Source organism: Rhagoletis pomonella, unplaced genomic scaffold, assembly GCF_013731165.1.
Source record: "Rhagoletis pomonella isolate Grant_MI unplaced genomic scaffold, Rhpom_1.0 Rhpom_scaffold_00012, whole genome shotgun sequence".
Taxonomy (NCBI): Eukaryota; Metazoa; Arthropoda; class Insecta; order Diptera; family Tephritidae; genus Rhagoletis; species Rhagoletis pomonella.
In genome coordinates this window covers 13586179-13610785 of record NW_023458566.1, presented here as the reverse complement: position 1 = coordinate 13610785, position 24607 = coordinate 13586179, and the positions used below count along the sequence as shown (strand labels likewise).

Below are 24607 nucleotides of genomic sequence, written 5' to 3'. Positions count from 1 at the left end.
CTCCGTTATGCATACTTGGCATGGCTTGAGAGCTGTCACATAAGAAATCTGTTAAATGAGCCTCGCGTGTAATCGGTTATCGAACGCACAGCACTACATACGTAGAAGTCTGTTGATTTTTGATTTCTACGTAAAAATGGTATAGCAGTGCATGCAATGCCAAGTATGCATAACAGAGCCTTAAAGCTATGATATTCGCCAGAAGAGTTTGTCGGATGCATTCAGGTTTTATACCCGACTCATACTCTTCATGAGAATTCGGCTAGCTTCAATGGGACTTACGACCAGATAAATTCAGAAATGGGAGACATTTTACATCGGTATTTAAATATATCTAAGTATTTAGTTAACATTTAAGTATGTATGTATGTACTCACAAAAGTATGTTTTGCTCGGAACTAATTTTAAGTGTTACATTCCACTTCACATTCGCTTTCTAATTACTCGACTCGAAACGCCTCAAATTTGTTATTTTTGTAAAGGGCTGTGCTACTAAGCTGATTTGCGCCTTCCCTTTTGTAACTGCCATTCAACTATTTTCCGCTATTTCTTTTCAATTTTTTATTTTTATTTTTTTTGTTCAACCTGCTTATGCCAATCTGTTGTAGTGTCAAAAGCTTTTTGCTTGTTAATAATTCAGTGTAAGCTAGTAGTTGTCGTAATTTTCTTATTCTTTTAAACATGGGTAGGTGTTTATATGTATAGTAAACATGTAAATACACACATATGTGCCTGTACTTGTAATTATTTCGCTCTTCTTCCAAATAAAGTAAACAAAAATAGCTAATTGGTTTAGTTTCGTAACAACTTGTTGGATCTTTTCCTAAAAAAAATCGACACCTATGCAACGTTTTAATCAATAATGCAATTTCCTACTTATTTATAAATAAAAAATACTAGACATTATTCTTGATAACTACTAAAGTATGTTCATTAGGGTGGTCCAAAAAAAAAAATGCATGTGAAAAAGTAAAGTCGGAATTTTTATGCTCTCACCCCCTAAGATGGTTATATACCGGATAAACATACCGGGTTTTTTTATTTTGAAATAAAAAATATTCAGAGGTCGCTCAAAGCGCCCAATGTTTGCCATATATTTTATATGGGGGAAAAACAACTTTTCGTAGAAATGATATAGAATACTTAAAAGTCCAAGTAGATTCCCAATAATAATACCGAGTTGTTTATTTAACCATTTTTTCATAGTATAGTATATATTATAGGTCCGCCACAAACCCACAAAAACCCCGAAAAATGCAATGGGGGACCAATCAAAAGACGTTAGTATTAATAAATGGTTAAATAAACAATTGGATATTATTATTGAAAGTCTCCTGAAGAGAACCAGAGTTTTCCGATCGAAAAATATTTATTTTCAAGAGTTCTATACCATTTTTACGAAAATTTGTTTTTTCCTCATATAAAAACACATGGAAAACTTTGAGCGTCTTTCAAAATAAAAAATAGGGGTATACTTTTTTCGATATAGAACAATCCTAGGGGGTGGGAGCATTAAAATTCCGACTTTACTGTTTTTGGACCACCCTGATGTTCATATATATACATGCCCTTGTGGTCAGCTGATTAAGTCAAGTAACATTTTGACTAGTTTTAGCTATTTGTCTTTTGTTTATTTAATGTTTATATTGTTTTTATAAAAGTCTATCCCTTTACCTAACCAGCGCCACATAAGTCCACATTTCAAATTTCGTACAAAAATTTAGAAAATTCAACAAACTTTAACAATTACACCCAAACATTTTAAACTTTTTAATCAGAAAAATGCAAAACTTTTTATCAAAATTTAAAATTTTTCAAATTGATTTCTTAGAAAGTTAAGTATAATAAAGTTTCAAGTCGCTAAAAATCGCCGTTAATTTTTGAGATTTCTTTCTAGCTAAGGGTGTTTATCTTTTTCCATATAAAAAACACCCTCGGCAAAAACATGTGCACTTTATTATACTAAAATTTATTTGGCTACAAATCTGCATACTGAAAATCGATGAACATTTCTTAGTATTTCTTGCATATTCCCGATTTCTGTGTGAAATGAAAAAAAAAATGTATTCCTGTGGATAGGTAAAGTTTGGTATGGAAAACATAGATAAATAAAATCGTCAAGACATCAGGGTTTGCATATTTTTGACGCTGATTGTATGTTAGTGATGCAGCATTTAGATGTTTCTTATCCAAAAGGTGGACCATCTATGTAAATGTTGAGCCACCCACTCTTGAGTTTCTTTTCTATTTCTTTCGCGGTTAATGAGGGCTCCTTCAATACCATATTCCCTCTCATACCATTAAGTTGACGGAATTGAGGTTATATTTTCGTTGGACGTTATACGATCAAGAACTTGCTTTCAAGTAGCAATGCACTGACAATTCAATTCAAGTCACCGAGATGATAACAGTTAGTCTAATCCAGTATTCCAGGATTTAGTTAGGAAGATATACCCGAAGATTTTATAAATGTGTTTCAGTTTTTTTCCTTGACATCGCGACGTCATCTTGAAAGTAAAGTTCACTGTTGCGTCCGTCTAGCCTACGTCACGGCTGTCAATTCAAATAAATTTCGACAAGCAGTATGTGTGATTAACTTGAATGCACGCTCTTCTTCATCGTGAAACTGCATTGTTAGCAAGCAAAATATTTACATCATAAATCTCAATCCAACCATGAAGGCATGCGTTTGATTATATTTTCCAACTACTACGTAAAGCATGCAATTAATTTAAAAAATATTTATTTTTCCTCCCCATAAATTGCCAATTTACTTCCCACCACTTTTGCTAATTTTAGCTGGAATTCATGGCTTCAAGCACTTTTGCTAACAATTCAATTTGCAAAAATTTATTTGTTGTGACTTAATAAATCATAGGCCGACAGACAGACAAAAACACTTGTTTACACTAGACAACTAATATTTCCAGCTAAAGTGAGAGAAACTAAGCTGCACCAACTAACTAAGTAACTGGCCTGTGGGGATGGGATCATGTTGCAACAATAAACAAGTATTTATTTGCTGTTAGTAGCTGCACAGAGTGCAAAGAGCAACACAACAAAAGCAAAAAATAAAAGCTTGTAAACACATCGGCAGTTGTTATTTATGCGTTCAAAACTCTGTGAGTGTGTGTGTTTGAGTGCGTAAATATGTCTGTCGGTGGCTGTGAATGCGCGAAAGCAATGTCCTTTGAATTGCTGATGTTACAATTAAGCACACAGACAACAATAGTGGCAGCAACGATGTTAACAATAACAACGTATGCAACAATTGCAACAACAACATACGAGTATGTATGGTTGTGGCTTGTGCAATCAGGTTGCAGTTGAGGTTGTTGACGCGCTTTCCATAGTTTCTTGTTTTGCTTACACGTATTTTTTTTCTTTTCATCCGACATTTATTGTGCTTTCGGCTTTACTATTTCATTTGGTTTTATTTTTTTTTTTTTGTGGGAAGTGCAGTGATTTTTTTTTTTTATGAATGCAACCATAGAGAATATTTCACGTCAGCCAAACGTGACGAATTCCATTTGAATACGCAAAAACCTGCATATGTACATATATGTATATGTATGTATGGAAATATTAAATAAAAAATAAATAAAAATTGAATGAAATTGTAAGTAATAAAATTTAAGCAACGAAAACGATGGCTGTTTTAAATATGAATAAATCAATATGTACATATGTACATACATACATATCGGCAGCACGTGTTGATTTTTTTTTTAAACCTTAACAATGATTTTTAAGTGAAATTTGTTTTTGTTACTCTTCTATAAAAATTATTTTTTTTTATATTTTTTTTTTTAGAAAATTCAAAAAATTTTCATCAAAATTTTTAATCGGAGTACTTTTGCAGTTTTATAGCCCATCAAATTTTAGTTCAGTGCACTGTTTTTTTATTTTTATTTTATTTTTTTTTTTTTGTTGATGGCGTTTTTTTTGTATAACAAGTGCAATTTATAAAAACCGGCACTGATTTCTTGAAATTTTGTTGCGAACGCTCTTTCGCATTTTATTTCATGATAAATTCCTGCTTATATGAAAAAAAAGTTTTTAAAAATTCATATAAAAAAGCTTGGATGACATTTTTATAGAATAATAACAAAAGAATGTAACTTGAAAACATAGTGAACATTAAAAAAAAAATAAACACGTGGCCACTTGTATGAGTCACTGTATATTCATATACAAATAAAAAATAAAAATAAAAAATAAACGAAACAATGAATCAGATTGAATTGTTTACATTGACGCAAATGAATTTTAAGTTCCCGACAGACGTGAAGTGTAACAAACAGTGCATTTGTTTGAGTCTTAGGTCAATTACTGTGCAGTTTAAAACAAAATAAGGGATTATTTTACATTTTCAAAATTTATATTTTTAAAAGGTACTTGCTTTATAAGAGCTTCATTCAATCAAAGTTATTCGCATTCGAAGTGCTTCGAAACAAAAGCCCCCCATCGTTTTCGAGAAAACTATTCACGCGACAGCAGAGACCTTAGATTTGGCCAGATATGGAAAAATAACTCAAGACTACGAAATATTCTTCACATCGACTAAAAAACCTCCTATTGGACAGGTGGCAACATCGAATTAATGATCATTGATCTCTGTTTCTTCCCTTACATCAAAAACGAACCGCATGTTGAACGATTTTCGATGTCAAAAGAAGCGGTTCATACGTTTAAAAGACTTGTCTTGAAGGTACGACTTTCGGGCTTACGGGAAAACAATAAAGCCATTTCAGTGAAAAATGACAGCGTTTTTCTTACTAATTGCAAAAGTGTCGGAGCAGCCCTCGTATATACATATATTGAGCGTCTCATGTATCAGACGATAAAGAAAAAAGTAAAACAAAAAATAATGATATCGCCGTTGCCTTTGCAAAACCGCCTAAATGGCTGTAGTGGCAAAAATGAGATTTGGCAACCCTGAAGTCCAACCAAAAAGAAAATAAGTTTTTCCGCTCTCCTTTAAAATTTTAGTACCGTAAGCTATAAGGTTTTGCAAAGACATCGATGATATGTAACGTCGGTGGGTAGTTGAACTACAATTTCACAGCGGACTAAAAATATACAGGGCAGTCGAGTTTTATTTTTTTGTTTGTTACCGTAATTTTATCAAAATTAAATAAATAAATATTTCATGAATGTTATTTTATTATAAAAATGTCATAAAATAAGAGATAAAATGCTCAACTCAGCTAAAAATACTCATATGACTTATTAATCAATTAAAAAAAAATGTTTTCAGATAAGGAAATGAATGTCATAATAATTAATTATAAAAAACATGCGAAATACGTAGTATGTATGTACTTGTATATATACATACATATTCCATATGAAGTAGTAAACCTACTAAGATTCAAAAAGTAGGCAGTATGCATGGGTACGATTTAGTGACATGAGCGTATTATGTACAAATTAAATATATATACATAAACGCCATACAGTATAGAAAAGATAAAAATTAAATTCATAACATTACATATGTAAATATGTCTGTATGTATGTATGCCCACGAGCTCATTGCTTGCTCTCAGAAAGGGCCTGGCTAACTATAAATAAAATAGACATTACTTTAGTATATGTACATACATATACAGTTGCGAGTAAAATAATAGCAGCGAAATTCCCAATGCCGCTGTTGGTAACTTATGTTTATTTATTTATTGTTGATAATTTCCATTTAAAATATGGGTCTATCTACATATATCAGCAACCGCATAAATAACAGTTTCAAAGCTTACACAAAGTTCACAAAAACTAATTCAACTTAAAAAAATGTTCATACAAATTTTTTAATTTTTTAATTCGATTTTCTAAAACAGTTTGAGTATGCAGTTTTGTAGCCCATTCAATTTTAGTTAGTGCAAGTTTCAAGTCGCTACAAATTACTTTTGATTTTTAAGAATTCTATTTTTAAAGGGTTTCGCGCATGAGCAATTTTTTTTTTTATATAGAAGAAGCAAATTCGAAACACCCTCTACAAAAAAATTCTAAAAAATCAACGGTAATTTTTAGTGATTTACACTTTATAAATACAAAATAAAAATAATAAAATCACGCGATTTTTTATTAAAATTGTCGTAGTTTATCGAAGTATTGATTTTTTTTTTAAAGCGCCGCAGACATTTATTCCCTAATGTTATAGAGATCATTGTGAAACAGAAGTGGATGGTGGAATATTGCTTCATTTTAGTGTACCTATTTAATTTTCGAACATCTGGTATTATATTCACCATTGCAGCCATTTTGTTTTATTTGCTTGTTTTGTTGAAGAAAAGTAGTGAAATTATCAAATGCCTTTTATATTGTTAAAAACTAAAATAAAATTTATTTAATGTATACAAAATACACTTGAAAGTTGCAAAATCGCATATTTATCAAAATAACCCGTTAACTAAGTGAATTACTCCTCCACTAAATCGAAATGTAAATCTAAATATCTTAGACTCAACTTTTTTGAAACAAAAATTGTCGTGCAGAATGAAACCTATAGACTTTTACTAAAAAAGGTGCGTGATATTCACATACATACATACACATTTAATTTAAAAATATCTACATATGTACGTACCTATTAATGTTATAAGTATTTTCCTTTAAGACACTTAAATATAATATTAAAATTACTTTAGTTCATTGCTCTTAATTAGCAATAATGAATTGTAATTTAATTTTCTTAACGCTTAAAACCTTTTTGACGAGCAAAGTGTGTACGAATGTTGCATATTTAAGTAGCTAGTAGCTCATCATATTTCTGAAAGTGTGTCAATTTGCCTACCCGAAATCACGCAACAAAGCAGTGCGTTTTTCCTCTCTTTTGCTTTTTATGTGGTAATTGCGCCATAAAGGAACGCAGACAAATAGCAGCGGCAATGGATATTTTTTTCGCCTTTATTCTATGAAAGAATATGCAAGAAAAAAGCTGCGAGTGGTTAATGCGCCGCCTTCCGGCAAGCAAAAGGATGACTTTGCGCGAAAATGTGTAAGCGATTGGCTTGCATTTATGTGTACAAGTAGTATGCACATTAGGGTGGTCCAAAAACAGTAAAGTCGGAATTGTAATGCTCTCACCCCCTAGGAAAAAAGTATACCCCTATTTTTTTATTTTCGCTCAAAGCGCTCAAAGTTCTCCTTGTATTTTTATATGGGAAAAATAAAATGTTTCGTAGAAATGATATAGAATTCTTGAAAATCAATATTTTTCGATCGGAAAACTCTGGTTCTCTTCAGGAGACTTTCAATAATAATACCCAATTGTTTATTTAACCATTTTTTAATACTAACGATTTTTTATTTTTCGCCCCATTTCATTTTTCGGGGTTTTTATGGGTTTTTGGCGGACCTATAAAAGATAGGTGCGATAAAAAAATGGTTAAATAAACAATTGGATATTATTACTGGGAATCTTTTGGAGATAAGCAGAGTTTTCCGATAGAAAAATATTGATTTTAAGGAATTCTATACCATTTCTACGAAAAGTTGTTTTTTCCCCATACAAAAAACATGGGAAACTATGAGCGCTTTGAGCGACCCCTAAATATTTTTTGATTTCAAAATAAAAAATAGGGGTATATTTTTTTCGGTATTGAACAATCGTAGGGGGTGAGAGCATAAAAATTCCGACTTTACTTTTTCACATGCATGTTTGGACCACCCTAATGTACATATGTCTGTAGCTCTACAGCTCGTCAATCATCAGATGTGTCTGTGCAATTTAAGTAATTTAAAAATCAGAGCTAAAGCTATTAGTGTCGGCGCAACTCATTTCTGGTTCGAATTATAATAACCAGATGGTACTTTTACATATTATATATAGTACGACTCTCAAGCATATTATTACAGAAATTTTTAAGAAGCCAATGTAGGCTATAGCTATCCTTTCAAGCTACTCAGCATTTTGCTGCAATCTTATGAATTGAACACAGGTGTACTATTTCTTCTTCGTCCGATAAGTATAGTACAGCTACGGCAATAAGTATTGAGCTTCAGCCCTAGTCTTGCCATATGAATAGCCAGAGCTCAAAGACTAATTGAAAAATCTGCTATCGAAAAGGTCTCAGCAGTCGCCATGTAAAGCTCTCTAAAAATCAATAAACTTTTTCTAAGGAAGAATTTTGAGATTTCCAGTAGAACTATTTAAGACAATTTTTGTATTGCCGGGTGAAGACCACGAAGGAGAGGTGACTATTCAAAAGGAAGAAAAGCGATGCAGAAATACGTGAGTGCGAAGAGCTTGAGATGCAGAAATTTAATGGTTTCCAGAACGGCGAGATAAAGATAATCTGATAACAGACGTCCAGAGAAACGGAGGCGACAATAAGGCCCGTGGAGCCGTCGGTATACCGGCTGAGCAATTCTATGCTGGCGTTGAAGAATTGGTAGGGTGCATGTACTAGCTATGTATGTATGTATGTTCAAGAAAGCTGCCAACGTAAAGTGGTTGATTCTGTACCTTGGGAACAACCTCATGCAGTGCAGATTCCGTATATCATCCCTGTAGATCAGCCATTCCTAAGTTGCCCAGTAGACATTCCTCGAAAGATTGAAGGATAAAACTCGAGAGATAACATTTGCAAGTTTTACTAATTTTTGCTAGTACCTATTTGCCTGTAAGAGAAACAGCTGATGGCATGATGCTTAGTGCAATTCAAAATAATAAAACAATTGTTTGTGCAGATTGATAAAATAAACCCTATTTAAATGTATAATTGGGAGCAAATTGTTTTGGAAAATAATAAATTTATCAACTGTTTATGATAAATGATAAACAAATTATGATATCCATTAAAAAAACGAAGACCTCAGTAATTGATGTTTTTTTAGGTTATTGAGGTAAAAAACTTTTAATATATTGCTATTTTTCAAATTCGATTTTGATGGCTAATAGAAACCGACAGACCATTTTACTCTTAGACGTTTATTTATTTTTAAATTGGTCTGAGCTTCGTTCATTCTAATATTACTTTCTTATCTTGCATAGTAATCGAGGTAATTTATCGATTCTCGGTGCAGGCCAAAAAGGTAACTAGCTAGAAAATTAACGCCCCAAAAATAGTTCGTTGCACTGCGTTTGCAAGTCCAGTTGCATAAGTTGCAACATTCATGAGTGAGTAACTAAGTAAATAACAGTACAATGTACGCAAGTAATAAACAAAAGAACGTCCCGAAGCATTTTAGTGTCAACTACAAAGTTGTAAATTATGACAGCAGAAATTGGAAAGTAAGTAATTGTGACTAAAAGAAAACACGTGCAAGACAGCTGAATACTTATGCCCAAGGATGGCAGGTGCACAAATCGAGCCGAGGCAAAGTATCTATACAAAGGAAGTGGAAGACTTAAAGGTAAATAAAGGTAGATACTTACATATTTGTATATGTATGAGTATACATACATATGTATGTGAGTAGAAGTGTGTTCGCGTGAGAAAAGCATTTTACACTTTTCTAGTTGAGTGCTTAACGCTCCGGTGTCTAGATGAGGATTTATGAATGCAGCGACACGACTATGGGGATTGTACTTAAAAACAAAAAAAAGAAGGGATTTCCGGTGTTATGCAATGCAAGCTTGACTGGGAGCTGGGCGTTGAGAGACACACAAGAATGAAATAAATGGATGGCGAATATAGAAAAAACTGCAATACTTACATACATACATATGTGTGGCGGCATTGGTTGTTTTTGTTAGCTTTCGCCTTATTCTGTTTGTTTTTGCTGCTGTTGCATAGTAAATGGCGCTAGAGCGTGTTATTCGCATGGAGGCGCGAAAATGTTTACAAATGCATTAAAATGTAATTTCACTTATGTATGTACAACGACGCTGCTGCACTCGATACAGCTGCGACTGAAATCTTCCATGGAATGCGCGGCAATGGCCTTGCGCCAAGAACATGGCTTATCAGCGCGCGCGAAATGTGTGGTTAGAGGTTTATTTGACATCGCCTGTAGTATGTAAACCACGCGAAAGCTTTTCCTTTTACCTCTCTGCGGTTGCGCGTATACGCAACGGTTTATTTTGTTATGCTACATATGCATGTACATATATGTACGTACATAAATAAGTTCATATGGTTAAACATATCGAAGGTCCTCTGCAATAACGACACAACTCACAATCTTACTACTCACTCGTAACTTAGTCTTTTCCTGCAGGGTAGGTATATTCCGAAGAAGGAAGAAGTATGTGCAACGACGTCAATAAATGCATATCTTAGAGCGGCTCTTGGACGTTGAAAGTAATTTTAATAAACGGTAAAAACTACATACATACATTCATACATACATATGTACATACAAGTGCATGCATTTGCATATGCATACTCACAAACAAACATATGTACATATTTATGAACATTATTCGCTGTTAATCCAACTCGTTAGTCTGAGATTAACTGACGCGACGTTGTTTTTTTTTACAACATACCAATGGAAAGGAGATCATAGCAATAAACGCGGAAATATGCATTTTCCAGTAATTGCATACATCGCTATCCATGTTCTTGAGAGGCGAAAAAAACTTAATTCTCTAAACGAATAGGGAAGGAATACATAGAAATTTTTCTGAAGCCTTTGTGATCTCGCCATGATATATCGATGAATATTATGAACGTACATAATAATGCAAGTGTGTAGTTAGAAGAGTAATAGAAAAAGCAAATTACCACAAAAACAAACGGAATCTGTCACAAGTTATGCTAATTGCCACATATCGCACACCATCTTCAAAAGGTATATGTTTTTGCAAAAATCAGTGCGAAGGATTTATCTCCATTGGAAAATTAAAAAAAACAATACGAGAGATTTACTCCAAATGAATGTTACTAATTCACGATTCTTTTAAACTAATCTGTCTTTATTACTGTTTATTATTAGCTAATTATTTTTGAGTTTATGATCGATTTTCTTTAGTAGAGTTTGGTCGAAAATTTTTAAGAGCTTCTAAAGAAACGTTTATAGTAAGGCTGTCGAATAGCAGTCATTTGTTTTAAATTGGTGAATCAAAGTGGATATAATGGTCCCTAATTTGAAAATTAAATTTCAGATTCGTTTATACACGAATGCCACGATTTCCGAGAGCTGGAAAAGTTTGGTGGCGAATTGAAAAAAGTAGAGCCTATCGCTACTGAAACTAAATAAATGTTAATATTCCAATGTAAGTACATCCGTTTGAAGAAAATCGAACCTACAACGCCTCTTAACGTCTTTCTAGGAGTCGCAAGAGCAAACATCCTTGGTACTTTCCATACAAATAAAAATTTGTAAATAACTGACCACGGAGATCATACATTAAAAATGTTCTATGTTTGTACATATGTATGAATGTATGTATGTATGTATGCAAATGTGCATGCATTTGCATACTTCCTATGCATATAAGAACATTGGTAAGTACGGATGCTAGCGGAAAATAGTTATCTAAAAATATATTATCAAAAAAAAAAAAGTTTGCATTTGCACGCACGTTTATTAATATAACGAAGTATCTCAAAATGTCCATTTTGTGGGCAAACGCAATCAAAGTTTTATCAATTCAAACAGTTGGTATACAAAAGGACAGATGGAAAGACACATATTTTCGCCATTTTTGGGAAGTTTAGTCATCCGTTAGGCTTAACATACTCTACGTACCAAGCTTATTAATTGCATAATGAAATCTCCAAAAACGTAAATTTTGAGTTAAGTACATCTATATATTATTAAACTGCGTTATGTACCTAAGGCGGCTGTGCGGAAACGGAAACTGATGTCTGCTTGAAAGCAACAGCGTTGGTAAATTGAAAATATGAATACTTACCTATAAATAAATGCTCAGGCACACGGAAACTTTCAAAGTTGATGATATTTTTATTTGTATTTTTCTATGTGTCTGCTACGTCTACACACACGGTGCCTTACGCTGAAATAGACACACAACCTTTTGCTAGGAAATAAGTTTACTTTTATGTAGCTATAGCTACATTTTATAACACAGCATTGTACGATGTGTGCTATCCAGCATAGTTATATATGTACATATGTACAAACATAGGTATTTAAGTACGTAGGTGGGGATTCTGCCATTGACAGTGTGTAACATCCGAAGCCGCAGCTTTCAAGTGCGTATCCATGCAAAGATGATGATGACTATGATGTGGTAGCACAGCATAAATAAAATATGATATGAATGTGAATAGCAACATTACTGCCTTGCGTTTATTGAGCTCGGACTAGGAAATGTTGATGTGAGTGGAATATACTTAAAACAAATAAAGATGACTTTTAAATTGTATGGATGCAATTTGCAAGCAGTGCATCAGATGGCAAACATCGAAATAACCTTTCGATTTATAAAGTGTTGAGTAGAATAATAAAAGCATGGATCCTTCTCCATCGTTTGAAAGCATTATTGAAGCTACAGCTCTTATCCGAAAGTGGTAAAGTCCTAGAGTCAGTTTAATGTAGGTATGAATGCTAAGTTTCGTTTTGGGACAGTTGGAATATTAAGCAAGGCTGGTGCTTGATGGCGTGCTGATAAGTTAATTTTTGGTTGAAACGGGTACTGAAAAGCAAGTCGATAGGTATTCGATTCAGGCAGAACCGCTTCCCTGTGCGCATCAACAAAGATCTATGAAAATCTTTTTACATAATATGTATTGCCTATATGTACAGTGGTGGAAGAAATAATAGAAACTTTTTATTCTGACGAGTTTTTCCTATATTCCATTTGTTTATTCGATGTTTAATATTTTTTTTTTTGTTATAAAAGTCCAGCGTATTATATAACAAGCAACATATGGTCAAAATTTTTGGGAACGCCGAACGACTGAAAAAAAAAAAAATATTTTTCTGAGTCACGCGTCAACTCTTGATATACTATTTTTTTATATATATGTATGTACATCTTAAGGTCAATTGACATCCAATATATGCGGTGCGCGTTTATTTCTCTTATGCCTCGCATGCGTTCAAAATGGAATATATAGTCAAGTATGGTAATAACGTTAAATACTGCATATTTCGGTTTGTAGATTTGTTATAAAGTTTTCCTTATGTGTAACGTTATATATAACTGACTTCCAAAAAATGTAACGTTAAAGACCACCTAAAAAAAACATTTAAAACTACAAAAGATAGAAAACAAGGCTCTGCATATAAAATTTAGCTTTTATTGGTTATTATCAACATAAATGAAAAACTTTCGGTTACTACACAACGTTTCAGAAATATAAACCGAAATATATCTACGTGCGGCGGTAACGTTAAAGGCAAACATTTTGACCATATACTTAAATCCACATTTCAAAGTTCGTACAGAATTATAAAAATTTAACAAATTTTACCAAAACTCTCCAAAAATTTCAAACTTTTTATTCAGAATTTTTAAAAAGTTTTAAGCAAAATAAAGTGTCAATTTCAACACGCTAGAAATAGCGTTGATTTTTAACAATTTATTTTTAGCTGAGGCTGTTGTGCATTCTCTTTTTATGAGGTAAATTATTAAAAATCATCGCGATTTCCAGCGTGTTGAAATTGGGACTTTGACCTACTAAAATTTAATGAACTATAGAACTGCATACCAAAAATTTATTTTAAAATTATTGAATAGAGAGTTAGAATTTTTTTGGGGATTTTAGTAAAATATGTTGAATTTTAATAATTATTGTACAAAAATTGAAATGTAGATTTACATATAAGGTACTTATTATATAATGCGCTTGACTTTTATAAAAATTATTAAACATCGAATAACCAAAATAAATATAGCCAAAACTGGGCAAAATAAAAAGTTTATTTTATTTCTTCCAACACTATATATAAATATGTACATACATATATCGATACATAGTATAAAATAAAGTCGAGATTTTTGTACGCTGTAATTTCGAAAACTACTGAACGGATAGTGACGAGATTTTCTCTAATATACTCTGTATCGACAAGAGAGTGACATTGTTTTACTTATAGAGAATTTAGCAATACGCGATTTTTCAGGCGATTTTTAGTTGAAAGCAACAATCGCCTGGTGTAGACGGCCTTTCAACTAATCGCTTTCAATGAAGTGGGTCGCCTGCCTTCTTTCGTTCAACTTTTGGTTCAACTAATCGCCTGTGAAAGTTGAATCATGTAAATTCCCTATTAAAATTTTAATAGGGTTGCCACCTATCTAAAAACTATAAGATCCGCACCGTTCGTTGGATTACAAAAGATGAGGTGTCAAATGAAAGGGATTGGCTTCTATAAAAGCACTATTTTTTCAATAGGGTTGCCACCTTTTAATAAAATTACTATTTTCAATCATAATAAGCGTAGGCACTGTCACTTTCAAACGAAAAGACTCAGCCTCTACATGTGCAATAACGTATTATTTTTCTGAGTAGGGTTGCCACCTATTAAAAAGTTAAAATATTTTCGTCGTTCGTAGGATTACAAAATGAGATACCAAATAAAAGAGTCTGTCCTTCGCATGTACAAAAGCTTTCATTTTTTTAATAGGGTTGCCACCTATTTAAAAACTACTATCTTCTATATATAGTAAAGGACCACTGAACGGATTTATACGAGATTTGTTAAGTATAATCTGTATCGATATGAATATTATCTTTTGTACTTTAAATTCCCATAGGGTTGCCACCTGTACAAAAAATTATTAGTTCCGCATTGTTCGTTGGATTACAAGATATGAGATGTCAGATAAAAGGGCTCGGCTTTTAGATGTTCAATAATGTATTACTTTTTGAGTAGGGTTGCCACTTTCTAAAAATCATAACATCTCCGTTTCTTGGACTAAATTTGAGATAGCAAGTGAAAGGATATGGCCTCTGCATGTGCAATAAGTTTTTTTATTTTTTGTTTGAGTGGGGTTGCCAACTATTTAAAAATTATGTATGTATAATACGCGAGGGCATTTTTTGTTAATGAAATTAGATTTGCAAAGTAGCTTCGATTTAAAAAAATGTGGTGGCAAAGGAAAAGGCTTGACCTTCCGATTTGCAGTAAGGTTTTATTTTTCGAAGAGGGTTGCCACCTGTGGAAAAATTAAAAAATATGGGCTGTTCGTTAGATTACAAGAAATGAGGTGTCAAATGAAAGAGCTTGGCCTCCAGATGTGCAATTATATATTATTTTTTAGTCGGGTTGCAATCTGTTTGGTTGTCAATCGCATCCTTTTTTATTATCTACACATTCAGCGCGCGGCGAAGCCTCGAGGCCGGCTAGTTATATCCATAAAATGAATAAAAATAAAAATACATGATCCTAAGAAACATAGATAAATTTAATGTAGGAAACAACAATAAAATGTGCACTGCATGCGTTTGAATTGGATATCAGTAGGAATTATACACATTTTTTGCATAAAAATCAGCTGACTTGTTATATCAAAATGAATTCCAGTGAAAAGCAATCACCAGTTGCCCCGAAGCTTATTTCATTTTTCTACCAACTGATAAACGTAATCACTTTGTAAATAAACATACCATACATACATATCACAATTCCTTGGCACTTTATCTAGATGGGACACTCACCGCCATGGTCTTCCACTTGGACTTGTGACATTTTGTTTGCCGCTTCCGGTTGCGCCGCCAATTTTTCTGCCTTATTTGATATTAAAACTCTTTATTTTATGTGATGTTAAATGCACAAAGCCTTTTGCTTTCAGTGCTCCAATAATTTATCGTCGTTGGTATTGTTAACACTTCTTGGTAACACACTTCTGTGCGATTCGAAAACACACAAAAATTTATTTGTAAACCAATCAATAGACAAACGTTGCTTCTATTATATTGAACGATTTTTAATTAATGAAATTTTAGCATGCGTGCAATTTACGCACCAACGCGGCTCCACTACGCGCTTTCAAGGTCGTTGCACTTTCACTTGGTCAACGTTCAGGAGATTTCCTGGTTTCTTGGCTTTATTTATTTGGGGAATAAGCGATTATTATTTATGTGGCAATCGGAGGTCGTTGCTTTATATTTTTAAACAACTTTTTGACGGCCAAGGTTTTATAACTTTCTTCTTTAATTGGTTAAAATGACCGCGACCACACAGCCAGCAGCAATAATGAACATCACAAATCAACTGAAAGCGCACCAAGATAAAGGAAATCCCCACTAGCGCTGCGACAATAGCCCCAGTCAGGTATTACTTTTGTTTTGACATTCGCAGAAAATTGTAAGAGTAGGGTTGCCAGACCCCACCAAAACTTTATTAAATCTGTGAATATGGCTAAAATCCGCTGGCCGTGAACCGGTTATTGACTGGAGTGGTTGTTTTTGTTGTTGTAGCTGAAACCCGCATGAACCAATTAGAATTGTGTAATTGGTTCATGTGAAACCCGTGAACACATTACCTAGGCTTTACACCGGACAATACCGTCATGACAATAGCGATCCATGCACAGTTTTTCACTAATACATGCATATTTTTCAATTCGAACAATTTGGACAACTAATAGGACTTTCGCACGAGCCGATTTCTCAGGCAACTTTTGCGTTCAACTCACGCAAGGTTGCACGAAAAAAAATAATTGGTTAAAAATATCAAAATATAAAAAAAAATCAAAATATTCGCCAGAAAAAGGCATTCTCATTGTTTAGCTTTGCATTCTACTTTTGGTTGAACGGCTTTTCAACTAATCGCTTCTCAACTAATCGCTTTGAACAAAGTTGGTCGCCAGCCAACATTTAGCCATACAACTTTCTTTTCGTGCAACCCTCCGTGAGTTGAACGCAAAATCGCCGCGTGCGAACACCTTTTAATACCAAAGAACGTAAATGAGAAACTACGCTAGCCTTGAAACGGTTTGATATTTTATGAACCGTTTCGGAACTTCTTCCATGCTACTAAAAAATGCAACCATTACAGCCTTTTCAACCACAACCAACTTCAACAACAGTTTCAAACGAGTAGTGTAGTAGCGAGTAGAAAATTCAAAATGGTCGCCCTGTTTTGTTGAGTGCGCGAAGAAACTTTCTGCTCCTGTTCAGAACTAATTATTTACTAATTGAAATAAGTAAAATTAAAAAATTCAAGTGAAAAACATTCTTCGATTTCCGTGCTTTCATTAAAAAGTGAAGTATTCGCGCAATTGCAACAAAACAGTGTGAAAAATCGGTGAGAAACTGTCCACTCGATATCGTGCGCAAAGTGTATGCAAAAAGAAAAGTGTTTCTCCATCTGCCTCTTAACATTTTTCGGTTCACAGCGACGGAAAAGCAAACAAGCGAAAAATTATTGAACGTATATGCGTTGAGTGAGCAAATAGCAACGGGCGGCGGACAAACAGCTTCATAGCTATTATAATAAGAGTGTAGCACTGGCGTTTTTAAAAAAAATATATATACATGGAAGAAATTCTCGGAATCCATGCGTTAATTCAACACTGCCATCGCTAGTGTTTAGGTACGAAGAGCATAAAAAGACCAGCAAAGAAATCGCGCTTAAACGAAGTACGGCTTTGTATCGAGAACAAAGCATTTAGAGAAAGATCACTTAACGAGGTAGCAGTGCAGCAGGAGGGAAGCGGTCAAGCATAAGAAAGCTTTTGGCACACCGCATTCCTCCTCGCCATTGGGCGGAGCAGTAATCTGTTAGCAGCTATGGATGATGAGTTTTAGCGACTATGATTATTGCCTACGATTTTCTTCTGGCAAGTGTGTGAACTACGTCATTGTTAGCACAACTAAATTTTCTGAAAGTACAAATAACAATAACTTAGTGAATGTTCATTTATTTAATTGTGCAATTGCCATATAGTCAATAAGCCAAGTAAACGCGTATACCCCAATCATCAATTGTGCTTCTACCTTCCCTCTCATGTAATACACCAACATTCATGGATATAACTAACGCGGCCGCATAGACAGCTGGTAGCTAATATTTCAATAAACGCAACAATTGCACAATTTGTCAAAATTAATGGTAAGTTTCTTTAAAATATAAACCATGAGTAATCAAAAAAAAAATGCCCAGCGCTTGTAAAACACTTTGATCCACTTGTATATTCGCATTTACATGCTTTTATACATACATACATGGACATATGTATTTGTTGGATATCTGTGCCAGTGTATGCATGGGCGCGTGCAACTCTAGTTTGCGATTGTCTATATGAATGTACTTTGGGGATTTTCACTCTCCTCATCGCATCAACCAGCCATTGCCAAAGTGAGGCCAGCCCACACCGCTTCTGAGTTGTAGCTAAACTCATGTACATACGTATGTACTTATGTATGGGATGATGTCTAGCTCAGCGTGTACAATTGCTGCTTGCTCAAAAGAGCGCGGCAGAACGCGGGTATACAAGTCGATACATTTTAGGGATATTAAGTCATTTTACAAGTTTTAGAAGAATATGTATGTTCCCCTTCTTTAGCCAAAGAAAAGTTTTGAAATTCAGTTACTATTATTAGTATATATATTAGATACGGTTTTATATACTTGTGACACTTAAACTACTTATATAGCAGTTGGGTTAGCATTAACGAATATGTACTTACTATAATGACTTAAAACATAGATACATATGGGTATTTCCTGGAAAGTGTCAACCAAGAGCAAAAAAATAAAATTTTGCCTGTGCAAAGTTTATAGATGCCAATCGATAACTACATATTTTGTCTTTCATCCACCAAAATATTGGACTAATTGGTCCATTCCACTTCAAGATATTTGCGTCTTTCCAACTACACTTTCAAAAACTTGTTTTTTTTTTCGGAGAAATCATACCTTCCAGAAAGCCTTCATAATTTTGGTATACGATTAAGAAGAATAGGAATTCTATACAAAAGTTTAGTATAGCTTATTTTCCGTACGGCTTACCACAAAAACAACGTAGAAATATATTAGCAACCGTCTTAAGTTAAATTACAAATTGTATAATTTTGGTTCATATTGTTTCTATGTAGATATATAGATATAGTACATACTTCTGCTTGTACGAAGAAGTGACTTCAACCAACGTTAAAATCAGGGCTGAGAGAGCAATGAAGTGGAGATCGAATTTGAAGAAAAATGAAGAAAAGTGGGAGGAATATAAAAAAACGACGAATCGAAAGAAAAACACAATAGAAGAATAGTTAAAAATGATCATATAATGGCAAAAAGCACTAAGATGCGACTAACGGGCAAAAAAAGATTCATTGAAAACAGGGTGGTCAACTCGTGGGGAATTCCCCGATTTGCGGGGAATTCGAAATCGGGGATTGCTACCCTGATTGAAACCATTCGCGCTCGCGCCAATTTTTTTTACTTTATTACGGTTTTGGAAAAGAAATAATGTCAATTGACTTTATTTCGCACCAGTGAGTGCGTTTAAATTCTCAAACGAAAAATTGTATCCCATTGGAAAAAATTTTAACGTCCGAACGGGAGCGTCCAAACAACTTTGCACAGTTTTTGAACCGATCCGTTAACAGATTCGCAGAATTTTCCAAGAATCATCAGTCATCTTTGATACAAGTCCCCTTTTTGGAACGTCCGAATCGCTATGCACTTACCATATAACATTTGTGGAAAATATTTTTATTGGTTTTAGATAGGTATTGATAATGACTACTCATGGCGAAAAATTTGTGCTCATAGCTACAGTTTTTATGATGAAAAAAGTGTCTCCAAACGTAACGTCCGTAACGCAGGAAACACCCATATGTACATATTATAATTTTATAAGTGTCTATAAATAGCTTGGGTATGAATTTCTCGTTTTAAGTTAAAATTTTAATATTGAGTTGCCTACTCTGCTCGGTTTTAGAATTTTTATTTTATTTTATCTTATCAACTCGTATTTGCTAAGCAAGCCATAACAAGCTTTTGCATTAAGTTACTTCAAAGGCCAATTGGTCAATTGAAAACTTAAGTACGTACACTTAATAATCAAAAATAATTGCAGTAGTTTTTAAGTAGTCACACACAAAATAAAAAAACTTGTCACTTGTTATTGTGTGTATGTATGTACATACATACATACATACATACATATGTGTGACATGTGCTCACTAAATTTTAAAATTTTCTGCTATTTATTGCAGCAATCAGTGCCTTAATCATCGCCACTCAATAAATATTATCTTAATCGAATTTCATGATAACGTTTACGTTTCGCAAAAGTCGAGTAAAACTTGAAAATTGACGACAAAATTGGTAAATGGTGCTTTTTTGAATACTTCTTGCAGTCTATACCAAGAGTCTAGCTGCTTATTCGATATTGCATAAGAATGTATGGACAATAGGGTGGTCCTAAATAAGTAATGGCGGAATTTTAATGCTCTCACCTCCTAGGATTGCTCTACATTGAAAAAACTATACCCCTCTTTTTTATTTTGAAATCAAAAAATATTTAGAGGTCGCTCGAAGCGCTCAAAGAGCTCAAAGTTTTCCATGTAGGTACATATTTTATATGAAAAAAAAACACTTTTCGTAGAAATGGTATGAAATACTTGAAAATCAATATTTTTTGATTGGAAAACTCTGGTTCTCTTCAGGAGACTTCTAATAACAATACCCAATTGTTTATTTAACCATTTGTTAACACTAAAGAAATGTTTTTTTTTTTATCTTTGCATTTCATTTTTTGTCATTTTCTGGGGGTTTTGGTGGCCCTATAAGATATAGTTACTATGAAAAACTGGTTAAATAAATAATTTTGTATTGGGAGAGATAAATATTGATTTTCAAAAATTCTATAGCATTTCTGAGAAAAGTATTTTTTCCCATATAAATTTACATGAAAAACTTTTAGCGCGTTGAGCGCCCTCTAAATATTTTTTGATTTTAAAATAAAAAAATAGCGATACATTTATTTGGTATAGAACAGGGGTGAGAGCATAAAAATTCCGACCTTACTTTTTCCACATGCATTTTTGGACCACCTTAATGTTATGTATTTTCAGTTACCCAAATTAGTAATACCCTAAAAATACGCGCTATCGCCACTTTAAAGCGTTTGTTAAATATTGTATTATGTACATACATACGTACATATGTATATAAAAATGTATTATGGATGAACATACATGTATATACATAACCACAATCCCACTTAACATTGAACGAACCTATAAAATTGATTGATTTTCCATTTTCAAAGGCAACTAAATTCTCAGGGCGATAAGTTTTGCTTTATTAACGTTGTAATTATTGAAAATAACGCGCGCATACAAACATTTCAATAAACTCTTATGTGCGTACATGTATGTACTTAGTATACTTTCAACGAGCACACAAATAAACACACACACACCCGTTATATTCGTAACTAATAATTTGTAGCATTTTGTTGAACGAAAAGTGGTGCTTGATAATTGATTTAAATTGTTCTCATACTTTGTGACATTTTATAGTAGCTCGATTGTTTATTGGTGCGTGCATATGTGTAATATGTAATTACATATGTATATATAAACATACAGTGCTCCATAAAAGTGTTCAATAGAGGTAAGAAAAAGTTGTGTGCATTCTCAAGCAGTTTGTTTTTAGGTTAGAGTAAACTGAAATTTGGTCTACTATAAAAGATTATATCTTATACCTATAGTAATGCCAGTTGCTGTCGAATTGACGCGATATGTTAAGGTTTTTCGATAAATTTCGATAATTTAATACCTATCGATAATTCAGTTAATTTCAAAAACACTTAAATCAGATACAACCAAATTCGATAAGTTTCATTAGCTCAAAAACTTTGTCCTCTCCTTTATATTTGTGCGAAGAGGGCAGTGAAAAGTCGGCATTTTTCGGTAGTAAAGAAAACGCCATTACTTTGAATTAGGTTTGCTATCCAACTTCATAAACGACTAAGTTTTTATTATAAGTATTTAAAATTAAATTTTTTTTCTGCACGATTTTACACATTTAATTAGAGCTTTACTTTTATGTTAGACTGTAGGCACACAATGCATATGTACATACATTTGTACATACAGCAGCGATCAATAAAATAGTAGCAAAATTCAAAATAATGTTTGCAACTCATGTTTATTTATAATTTTGATTTAAAATATAGTGCGGCATTTTCTTCCATATAACGTATAAAATTATATATATTTTTATATGGAAGAAAATGCGCAACGCCCTCCACGAAAAAAATACTAAAATTGATGAATGGGTTACAAAAATGTTCTAGAAATTCTGAATAAAATGTTTCAAATTTTGATGAAAACTTTTTGAAGTTTGATTAATTTTTGTGAACTTTGTGCAAACCTTGAAACTTTAATTTATGTGGCTTCTGTTTTAGATCGAACTATATTTTAAATGAAAATTTAAAAAAAGAAATAAATAAACATAAGTCGCAAACATCATTTTGAATTTCGTTACTATTTTATTGATCGCTGCTGTACATCTATAAACATTTTTTTTTTATAGCATACATGCATATGTATCTACATCATAAAAATGTACAATCATACAATAAAAAAGCAATAATAATTTAAAATACCAAATTTCAGAGCTATTAACCACTCTTCATCGCCATCGCCATTGCCTTCTCCATACGTACATACATACATACATATATACCTACATACTTGGGTACTCGTATGACAGCCTCATTCAATTATTAACATTATAAAATATTTAGTAGCCAACGTGATAAGGAGTATTGTAATTTGTGCACAAATTAACACCGAACATTGTGTGAATTAACTAAATGAATGTATGAATGTATGAATGTATGAATGAATGAATGATTGAGTGCGGCAAACTGCCAAAAATAACACAAAAAGCCAAATGTGAGAAAGCAAACAAGCACAAGCAACCAACCAGCGATCAACTTGCCAACGGAAGGCTGACAAGCCACAATTTGTTTTCAAAGTGTTGCTACACGACAATTTGAAATTCCATTTGGGAGTGCAACCACTAAAACACGTCATTTATTACAAACTAAATCTGCTTACAATGGCTTTTAACTGCGTACGACCATTTCCGCGCCCTAGGCCCACAGCCCTGCACTTAGTATGATGTGAAGTTGGTGGTGACGATGTGCTGGCTGCGCTGAGCTGAAGCGGCGGCGTTGAGGTGCTTCGCTTATTCACTCATTCGCTCGTTTGCGCTCACGCGTTTAAATTGCAAATATGGTCAATTTGTGAGTTCATGCGCCCGATTTCACGCTTCTTATTATGCCCCAGCTCCACACCGCCACCACCATTATTGTTTTTGTTGTTGCTGCAGTGCTTGTTCTCCTAGCCGTTGAACAACGAACTTACAACGGAACGGAATGACAAGAGCGCGTCCGCCGAACAACCCAACGCAATGGAACGGCCGTGGGTGGATGGTTGATGATGTGTTCGTCGCAATAAAGTCATAACTACCGGCACGTCGTCGCTTACAAGTAGTTTGTAGAAGCGCAAATGAGGGTGGATATTTATTACATTTCGAGCATAATAAAGCAAATAATCGACAGCATAATAATATAAGGACACACTGCCGGATAGCTAGCGTGCATGATGGAGTAGCTAGTGGCTTCTTTCGAACTGTATCGTTAGCTGACTCGCTGACTCGCTGCCTGGCCGACTCGCTTGCTGGCTGGCTGGCTTGCTGGCTGGCTTGCTGGCTGTCTGGCTTGCTGACAGTTCAATTGAATATAAATAGTGTGTCATACACTTAAGATTATCGCAAACGTGTTGGCGATAATCATGCCTGAAATCTTCACTCCACAACATTTTCGATTTCACACAAATATTGTTTTTGTTTTACGTCTGTGAGTTTTTGCCATACCCTCGGGTATTTTGTGGGTGCAAATTAGTAGGAAGCATGTTAAATTAGGTCTCTGAGTGAGAATTTGTGTAACGTAATGAAATTTGATTTGCACTTTGTGAGTAAATGAATGACTGAATGAAAATATTTTCTTCGCAAGTGATTTTGTGAAAGTAGAGTGGAAGTGTTGATTTTTGCTAATTTTGGTTATTTTTCAACCACCATTTTAAACTTAAACTGAATAGTTTACATATTTCCGTGATTTGTATGTTTTTTTCCGGGTGCGATTGACTTTGCGCCAATATGTAAATAATTTTTCATTTCATGTGACCCACATAATTATCTGATTTTGTGGAAATTTATCGTTTGTTGATGAAAAAATACAATGTAGGCTCATCGAAAATTTTGTGGTGGCTAGGGTGATGACTGCTTTAGATGAGCGCTAGTATCACAAAAGGTGTGCTCGTTTTCGTTCCAAACATTTTGAAGATACAAATGAACTAAATTTTTAATAAAGCGATCAAATGCGTCAAAACATGCAAATAGAGCGCCACATTTTAACTCAGTGGAAAATTTAATGGAGCCAGCTTTCATATAAAAATTACTGCTGAAATATAATGAAATTGTGCCATTTTTGAAAGGAATTAGTATGGGCTATGAAAACCAACGAATTTTGCTTCCTATTCGTACTGTTATAGCACACTTTCAAAACTTGTTACAATGAAATAAAATCATTTTGTCTTCCCCAATATCAAAAAAGTTTTTTTTTGTACAAAAGAAGTCGCGGTGCATAGAAATAAAATGTTGTTGCCGTGTAAGACTTCGTTCCACAAACAATGTGAGTTTGGTACCATAAAAAAAAAATACTAACAACTAATCTTTCCAATTTGTGCGGTTGGTGATTTAAATATTCACTTATCGA

The 24607-nt window shown here is 33.6% G+C and overlaps 2 protein-coding genes across 9 annotated transcripts in view; one reads left to right on the top strand and one right to left on the bottom strand.

Moving 5' to 3' along the window:
• LOC118747886 (UPF0687 protein C20orf27 homolog) overlaps positions 1–16140 on the bottom strand; it is a 30631-nt gene extending 14491 nt beyond the window's left edge. The window contains exon 1 of the mRNA XM_036482089.1: positions 15522–16140. Within this exon, the coding sequence (XP_036337982.1) occupies positions 15522–15552 (31 nt within the window). The 5' untranslated portion in view covers positions 15553–16140. The remainder of the gene's footprint in view (positions 1–15521) is intronic.
• A 775-nt stretch (positions 16141–16915) lies between these two features.
• The window catches only part of LOC118747881 (arginine-glutamic acid dipeptide repeats protein), a 60793-nt gene continuing 53101 nt past the window's right edge, over positions 16916–24607 (top strand). For 6 of the 8 annotated variants that reach the window (XM_036482083.1, XM_036482080.1, XM_036482081.1 and 3 more), the window contains exon 1: positions 16916–17919. The gene's annotated coding sequence lies outside the window, so the exon portion shown is untranslated. The remainder of the gene's footprint in view (positions 17920–24607) is intronic. The other 2 variants (XM_036482078.1, XM_036482079.1) reach the window with 2 other exon arrangements.